This window comes from Oxyura jamaicensis, chromosome 1, assembly GCF_011077185.1.
Source record: "Oxyura jamaicensis isolate SHBP4307 breed ruddy duck chromosome 1, BPBGC_Ojam_1.0, whole genome shotgun sequence".
Classification (NCBI taxonomy): Eukaryota; Metazoa; Chordata; class Aves; order Anseriformes; family Anatidae; genus Oxyura; species Oxyura jamaicensis.
The window spans coordinates 23639665-23648092 of record NC_048893.1 but is presented as its reverse complement, the minus strand read 5'-3'; the positions used below and the strand labels follow the sequence as shown (position 1 = coordinate 23648092).

Genomic DNA, 8428 nt, shown 5'->3' with positions numbered 1-8428 from the left:
TCCTTCAAACCCACACAGGCAGACAGGTGCTGCTGGTCTGAACCTGACGGCCAGACCCACAGGCTGCAAACACCTCTTCAAGGAGCAGCCCAGAGAGTGGGGTGCAAGAGTGTCACCCCACCCTTCCCCCATGGATTTAACGCTTGAGGGACAGTCACAACCACCTCATCCTGCTCTATAGCCAAAACCTGTACAGGGCTGAGGGTGCTGCACAGCCGAGGCAAGAGCAGGATCCCAAGGAAGTCCTAAGAGGGAGGACACCCCGGGGACCCCCGACGATACCACCCTCCGCTGTCCTCGATGCTGCTGCTCGTCTTGGGGGGCATCCATTTTCCGTGCTCTTCTCACCCCCCACCCCGAGGGAGCCACAAACCCGGCCGCCCCCTCCTGCCTCTGGCGGGCGGGCTCCGCTTTCAGGGCTCGACTTGGCAGAGTCCGCTGAGCAGCTAATAACATAACAACCCGGCTTTGATCAATCCGAACTAATTACCCCTCTTAATTAAAGCCTTTAGCGGTTGTTTCAGTGTTTTGGCAGGGCGGCGGGAGGGAACAGCACTCGGGGACCTGGCCCCCGCGCCACGCTCCCCGCCGCCGGGCGCGCTCGGGTGCAAGGATTTATTGCCACCAGATCAAGAAATTCTATTTTTTTTTTCTTTCTTTCTTTCTTTCTTTTTTTTTTTCTTTTTTTTTTTTCTCTCACGTGCAATAGTCAAACCGAAATTTCAAATCCGTACACAGCGAACCCGCTCTGTCCATATAGATACGATACTCAGGGGGGAGAGGGAGAGGAGGAAACCAAGAAGGGGGGGATAACCGGCAGGCAGCGGAGACGGGGCAGGAGCAACACACTGGAAATATATATATACATCGAAATAATTAAAGTGGTGCAGCATTCCCAGCTCGGGTAATACAAATCCCAAATAAATACCGCAGAAATTGGCTTGGCGCTTTTCTTTTTCTCTTTTTAAACCATCTCTCCACCTGAGATGCGACAACGACAACAACAAAAAAAAAAGTCTTAAAAAAAAAAAAAAGAGGAACCAACCAGTCCCGTAAAACAATGGCGATATAGAGCAATAATACACAAAAACCGCTTAACAGGTGCATGCAAAGGGGAGGGCGCGGGGCCCTTAGGGCTGCAGCAGCGGCCCGGGAGGGGGCGGCGGGTCGGGGCCCCCCAGCTCGGCGGGGGGCCGGGGCAGTCCCAGGGCGCTGTCGTGCAGCTTTCGGACGTGCTTCTTGAGGTCAAAGTTCCTGCAGAAGCCTTTGCCGCAGGTGGGACACGTGAAGGGTTTCTTGTCGTTGTGGGTGTGCATGTGGAAGGTGAGGTTGTACACCTGGTGGAAAGCCTTGTTGCAGATATTGCACTTGAACTGTTTCTCGCCGCTGTGGGTCAGCTTGTGGTTTTTGTAATTGCCTGCGGGGCGAGACAAGAAAGGCAAAAGGAAAAAAGGAAGCCGGTGCTGAGAACTGGACGCTGCGAAGAGGAGGAGAAAAAAAAAAAAAAAAAAAAAAAAAAAAAGGCAGCCCTATCCCATCCCCACCGCCCGGATTCAGCAGAAAATGCCGGCGTGCCTCTGAGCGAACAGCCGCCCCCTTCCCCTCCTCCCCGCTCCTTTTACATACACGGAGGGAACTAGTGAATAAACCAAAATGGCATAAAGTGCGAAATAAAGAAATAATCACAAATAAAAGCCTAAAACACGTCTTTAGCTTTCCCGGTAGCTCGGCGAGGAGCCCCGAGGGCTGCCGCTGCCGGGCAGGGCAGGGAGCGGAGCTGCCAGGGGATGTCCCGCGTTGCTGCCCCCCACTCCCCAAAAACTATCGTCTTCCCTGCTCCGAGGCCAAGGGGAAAAGGCTAGCGATGCATCCCGATTAACCTACGTCTCTGCTAAGGGGAATTAAAAGCAAAATGCTCTTCCCACCCTCTCCCCGCCGAAAACTGTCCCACCGCTTGCTCCCGGCCGGCCTGGAGGGAGAGAAGGGCGAGGGGGGCGGCGGCCGGTACCTTTCTGGTGAAATCCTTTGCCACAGAATTCACAGACAAAAGGTTTGTAGCCGGCGTGTATCCGCGTGTGGGTGTTCAGGGTCGAGCTGCGGTTGAAGGCTTTGCCGCACTGGTTACACTTGTGGGGTTTTTCCTAAGATGGGGGGAGAGAAACGCGAAGCGCGGCTGTTTTTTTGGGGGGTCCGGGTGCTGGGTGGGGTTCGGGGTGCTGGGGGTCGGGGTGCTGGGCTGAGTGCTGGGAGTTCGCCCTGGGGGCTCACGGCTCTCAGCCCCACGTCGCCGAAAGCAAACGAAATCATCCCAAAAGCGGGGGCTAAGCCAACCCGGCCGGGCTCTGCGGTTGCGGAGGGGTCGGGCGCCGCCGAGCTACCCCCCAAAAGTGACGGGGCCCGATTCGGGGTGCGGAGAGGGGTGGACGTTCACCTGGGTGTGGATGATCTTGTGCCGGCACAGCGTGCTCGCCTGCCTGAAGCCCTTCCCGCAAACTTTGCAAACAAAGGGTCTGGCTCCCGTGTGCACCGGCATGTGGCGAGTTAAGTTATAATGTGCGTTAAATACCTTGAAAGTCAAAGCAGACAAAAACAAAACAAAAAAATAAAATAAAACTGCGGTTAGAGCCTGAGCTGAAAGCCGTCGTTTGCAAACCAACCGAGCCAGCAAAAGGACCGAAAGCCCGTCGGAGGAGCTGGATGGGGGGGTGGGGGGGGGGAGACAGGGTCGCTACTTGCCTTTCCACAAACTTCGCAGGTGAAAACTTTGGGCTTGCTACTCGGGGAGCCGCGGCTGAAGTCTGAGGTCTTGTAGGCGATTTTCTCCGAGAGGATCTGAGCGCTCTCCTTCATGTAATGTTGCAGCTGAGCCTGCGACAGGTCCTTGAAGGCTGCCCCAGCCGGGAACTTGTCGGCGGCCGGCAGCACCAGCTTGTTCCGCTCCGCCAGGTACGCCTTGGGCTGCGGGTGCAAGGGAGAGCTGAGGAAATAAGAAGCCACCGGGTGGATGTTGACACCGGAGGACGGGTGACAAGGGCTGTCGCCTCGGTTGAAATAGCACAGGGCTCCCATGGCGTGGAAGGAGGAGTGATTGACCACTCGGGGTCTTACCAGTTTGTACTGCTGCAAGGGCAGGGCGTCGCGGGGGAAATCTCCTTTCAAGCTCAGGGCACAGTTCAAGAGATCGCCGCAGCTAAAGGAGGGCGAGGAAGAGGAGTCTAAGTGAGCCTTCCTGGGGTCCGCTCCGGCCACGGCCGCCTTGGGCAGGGGGTCGTATGCCACCGGGACAAAGGGGATCATGCAGGGGATGGAGGAGTTGAGGTGCAGCGGGTGCTTGGGGTCGCCTTTGGCCGCGGAGCTGTGGAGGAGCTGCGGGACGGGGATGGAGCGGGGCTCGGGCGTCCGCGCCATGATGCGCTCAATGGAGAAGGCGAGGGGCTTTGGCGTGCTGATCATGGTGCTCCTCGCAGACAGGCTTTCTCTGGCCGGAGGAGTCGCTAGGATTTTGGTCGCCGTGTGGTGGCCACTATTGTCCATGGCTGGATTGCATTTGTTCGCCCGCTTTGAGCCGATTTGGTAGACGCCTCTTTTTTTTTCCCCCTCTCTCTCTCTCTCCGTGCCTCTCACTCTCTCTCTCCCCCTTTTCTTGTCACTGAGCTGCAAGGAGGGAGAGCAGCATCGCCGCCACCATCGCTACAGCCTCCGCCGGCGGAACCAGCCTTCTCAGTCCAGTGGACTCATGCCAGCCCATCACAGTTTACTTTGGCGCACCAATGACTCGGGACAATCGCTACTTATTTCTATCAATAGAAAGTGTTGTGTCAATAACGCAGCCAAGATCTCGCCAATCGTTAACTTCCAAGAGGAGAAGGTAAACTAGATAATTGCTCAATTCGCTTCCAACAGGCAACAGGAAAAGTTTTTTCCCCCCCAGTAAGCGGCTACTTTTCATTGGCGCCCGCGCCTCCCCCGCCCAGGGAAGGAGGCGGCTCTCCGCTCCTCGCCTCTCCCCTCTGCCTCCCTCTCTCTCGCTCCCCCCTCGTATTTTTTCTTTTTATTATTATTATTATTATTATTTGCAATCTGCTTAACCAGGCTTTAGAGGCCAAGCAAATCCGAGATCAATTTTCTTGTTTGGCTTTAAGTGACATCATCTGAAATCATTGTCCAAGCGCTAAACAGGGATGTGAAACCCGATTCAAGGGCAAGCGCCGGGCTGTTTGTCAAACGAGGTGCAGCAGCAGCGGCGGCTGGAGGGGAAGCTGTTTGCTTCCTCGCCACTTCCCAGCCCGAGCTCTCTTTGTGCGTGGGTGTGCGGGTGCGTGTCTGAGAGCGGGAGGGAGGAGAAGGCTGCCCTGCTCCTGGGACAGCTCCCGGGCTGCTCGCCGCTTTCGAGAACGAGGTCAGGTGGCGGCGAGCTTTAGGAAAACACAGCACACAGAGCACAGCACGAGACGGGGGCTTGCGGCAGCCAGGCGGCGAGAGCAGCGAGCGGGGGTGCAGGAGCCACCCGGTGCAAACGCGGAGCGGGGGAGAGAAGGGCTGAAACGGGACCTGGGCTGGGGGGAGAGACGGAAAAGAGGGCAGGAGGAGGGAGTGCCTCTAAATTCGGGAGCACTTTATACATATATCTATACAGTAACCCTCATATACGCTAGGTATAGTTTATCAGTCCACAAATAACGCACAATACAAATACCGAAAGCTCCGGATCGGTATGGGTACACAAAGAAATACACGTCCTTTTATATTCATATTCATATACATATATATAAAACACTGTATATGTATATAACACTGTATATATTTATATATGCGTATGTATACAACTCTCTATATGTGTATACTCCTAAACAGGCTCACTCCCCACGCATTCAGGCCAGACTTGGCGGCCCTATTCCGGACGGGCCCCGGCAGTTTATAGGGACAGCGAAGCGGGGCGGTCGAAGAAAAGAACAAGAACGGACGAGAGCAGAGGGGCTTTGTACTTTCACCCCAACCCCACCCCCCAAAACGAAGCTAGGGGACACAGCAGAAGCGCTCCTGGTCCGCAGCATCACCCCCGCAACCCCGGTATCTCGCGGCAGCTGGGTCGGTACGGCAATGGGTGCCTCGAAGCTGGGGAGTCTGGAGGGGTCGGGGGGCCGCAGCCCCTTACCTGCTGCCCCCCGGCGAGGCCGCTGTCCCCGGGCCGGGGCCGGACGGGGGCGAGCCGCGTCCGAGCATCCCGCTTCTCCTTCGTGGTGCCTGCCGGAGGAGAGTTTCCCCCTTCAGAGCAATTTGCGTTTAATTCAATCTAGGCAAATTTCCTCTCGATTGGTGCTGAAGAAGGGAATTATTGTTGAGTGGGTTTTAGAGGCTTCAAATCCCATATACTTAATACGTTAACAGCTTGCTCTTAACTGGTCTTTTTGGGATTGACTTTTTGACATGTGTTTGAAAGTAAAATATGTAGTGTCATTTGAGCAGGGTAAATATCCCACAGCAGCAATTACAGCCCTGCCATTACAATTACACCGGCCTCCTTAATAACGGAGACAGACTCTTGGAGAAGCGGGAGCGCGGTTATTCGTTGCTTCCTTACGGGTACGCCTCGCTTGCTTCCCGTAGCACACGTGAAAACTTATATTCCTAACCGGTTATTAAATAACGATCTAAAAGACCTTTTTTTCCTTTTTTATTTTTTATTTTTTTCGGAAGTCACCTCTCAGAAATGCAGTTTTGCCCGTGCTGGAGCTGCCCGCAGCACAGCAAATCAATGCCGATCCATATTTTCCGTCCCGTCCCGAGCCCTCCGTGGCACTTTGGGACCTCGTTATTTTATTTTAGGCTCCGTGATGAAGCTGCCGAGCCGCGGCTCTCTGCGGCTCTGCTGGTGCGGGGAGATGCTCCCGGGGCCGGACCGAAAGCAAGCGGCGGCCACTGCCTTTCCGCAAGGGGCTGCGGGCTGCGGGATGCGGGATGCGGGCTCCGAGGGGGGAAGGAGAGGGCCAGAGTGATCGAGCCCCGGAGGAATTAAGGCCAAAACTTTGGCCTCGAGTTGATTTCGAGTTTCGCCCAGGAAAGCTGCTGTTCTCTTTTTCCCCGTAATCGGTTTTGCGTTTCATTCGCTCCTAAGCTATGTTCTTGATATTGCTCACTTGCATTATGATCATAACGGATCTCTGCAAGCACTCAAAATCCGAGGCACCGGCGAATTCATCTCTTCGTCAGGATTACTCCAATCCGATCCCAGAGGCGATTAGAGGGAGGTAAAACACCGCCTAAAGCCTAATCTTTAATTTCTTCCCCCTTAATAAAATGAATAATTCCATTGCGTTTCTAAGTAAAAAATGAATTGAAAAGGATAATAACTTTGCTAACCTTCTGCTGCGCGTATTAAGCTTTTCCCTGGGAGCGTTTGGCGCAGCCCTCCGGCCTCCGGCCGAGCTTGGGGCCGGTTTCGGGGGACCCGGCTCTATGTTAGTGCCCTTCCCCTAAAAACGCCCCGCGGCCCTCCTACCACCGGGGGCCGTTTCAGAAGCCGGGGCTCGTTGTGCCCCCAAAATCCCGTCCTCCAGCAGCCGGCTCCGCGACGGGGCGAGCCGCCTGCAGCCCTTCACTTCACTCTGGGTATCTTTGGAAACCGAAACGCGGGACGATCTGGGGCGGGGGGGAGCGGAGCCGACCCCTGGGTGGCCGCCCCCCCCCCCCGGGGGGGGGGGAGAGGAGTGGGGAGGTTCAGCCGAGCGGGGCCAGCCAGCTCCGTCCCCGCTGTCCCTGCTCTGGGGACATCCTCGCCGCTGGCAGCCTGCCGCTGCCGGGGCTCCCGACATTGTCTCCCAGAAGAAAATAACGAGATATACGTAATATAAATATATAAACACATATATATGATATGTATATTGTATATATTTTATATGCTATTCGTATATATTAGTATATAGTTAGTATTATATACTAATATTAGTATTCGTATATAATATATATGCTATATATATACTTTCTGGGAGTATGCACAGCTTCGCCAGGCTCGTGTCGGCGTCCCCCCGTACGAGTCCCCCGAGAGGACGAGGACAGCTCCTTGCCCTTTTTAACCGACTCCATCACAAAATGAACCGGCTCACACGAAGCCTCCAGACACTAATGCTGGCAGAGGTAAAACCCAAAACTTTGACACTACTTCTCGCACGGAACCCTCGAAACTGACAAGCGAACTGGTGCAAATGAAGGAAAAAAAAAAAAAAGAGAGAAAAAAAAAAAAAAAAAAAGCCTTTAAAAGCCGGGACTCGAGGTGACAAGTGCCCCTCCTCAGCCCTCCGGAGCTGGTGCGGGCGTTGGGGCTGCGGAGCGCAGCGCTGCCCCTAATCTCATCAGCCCACCCGGGGGGGGACCCAGCGGTGTCAGCATCTCTAAAGGACCCTTGGCGAAAGTGGCTGGGAGGGGCCAGCGGCAGCTGGAACCATGAGTGACACCTTGGTGCTTGTTCCTTTCCCAGTTCATCAAACGGCCGGCCCCGCTCCCGCTAAATGAAAGCTTGGCGCCCTTTGGTTTGGGGGGAAGAGATTTGTTTTTAAGATTCATGGAGAGGAGTGGCAGCAATTCCTTTTTTTTTTTTTTTTTTTTTTCCTGCCCGGAGCAAGGCAAAACGCTGCTGGGATGCCGGGCCCGGTAGACGACAGGGATGGAGAAACGAGGAAAGAATTACAAAAGGATGGGGACAAACACAACAATTAAAAAATAAAATAGTAATGATAATACAAACGCTCCATCCGCTCTCCTGCGCCCGGCGGGGCTCCCCGGTGCCCGGCTGACACGGGGCAGCCCTCGGGGGAGCTATGCTGCCCCTAAAGCCGAACACTTCGGAGCTCTCAGCCTCTGGTTTTACCGGTGGGAGGCCGAGGGGTGCAGTGTCATCGGATGTCCCCGCGGGCAGCTTCCGTGGTTGGCACGAAACGAGTTCCCCTCTCCCCTTGACGCCCCGCTGCTGCCCGCCGGCTCCTGCTGGCCGATGGGGCCACATTTGCCGTCAGCCGCCCCAAAACCCGCGGAGGCTCCCCCGGCCTCCTCCCGGGCTCCCTCCTTTCCACTCCCCTTCCTCCGACGGCCAAACACCGCGGGGGGGGTGCGGGGGATTTCGACGCCTCCCTAAAACCATGGGAAAATCCCTGCCTCACCCGTCTCCGCACGCCTGGCCTCGGTCCGCAGCCTCACGCAGCTGGTTAGTGAGGTGTGTGCATTAATAAGGAGGGGAATGATCTCTGGAATGCTGCCATTTCGGTACCTGCCCTCCTGCCATGGCTGCTGCACTGCCCTGCTAACGGTAACTTACCCCAGAGTTACTCCAGAGTTTCTTCTGAGTTAGTTTCTCCAAAATTGCAAACATCTTTTAACTTCCTCCTGGTTACAGTATCTTTGATTCCTTCCTTCCTTCCTTCCTTCCTTCCTTCCT

At 55.3% G+C, this 8428-nt stretch overlaps 1 protein-coding gene across 1 annotated transcript; it reads right to left on the bottom strand.

The window, feature by feature from the left end:
* Positions 1-703: 703 nt before the first annotated feature.
* FEZF1 (FEZ family zinc finger 1) lies at positions 704-4244 on the bottom strand. The gene is made up of 4 exons (XM_035312315.1): positions 2737-4244; positions 2432-2566; positions 2009-2141; positions 704-1417 (listed from the first exon to the last, which is right to left on the bottom strand). Exons 1-4 carry the CDS (start codon positions 3532-3534, stop codon positions 1131-1133), a joined length of 1353 nt encoding a protein of 450 aa, XP_035168206.1. The 5' UTR covers positions 3535-4244; the 3' UTR covers positions 704-1130.
* Positions 4245-8428: the final 4184 nt, after the last annotated feature.

Excerpts from the sequence above, each read along its gene's own strand:
- FEZF1 (XM_035312315.1), bottom strand. The coding sequence starts at position 3,534 with ATGGACAATAGTGGCCACCACACGGCGACCAAAATCCTAGCGACTCCT. Across the intron at positions 2,142-2,431 it reads ACAAGATCATCCACACCCAG|GAAAAACCCCACAAGTGTAA; the intron begins GTGAACGTCCAC and ends CCCCCATCTTAG. Across the intron at positions 1,418-2,008 it reads CAAAGGATTTCACCAGAAAG|GCAATTACAAAAACCACAAG; the intron begins GTACCGGCCGCC and ends CTCGCCCCGCAG.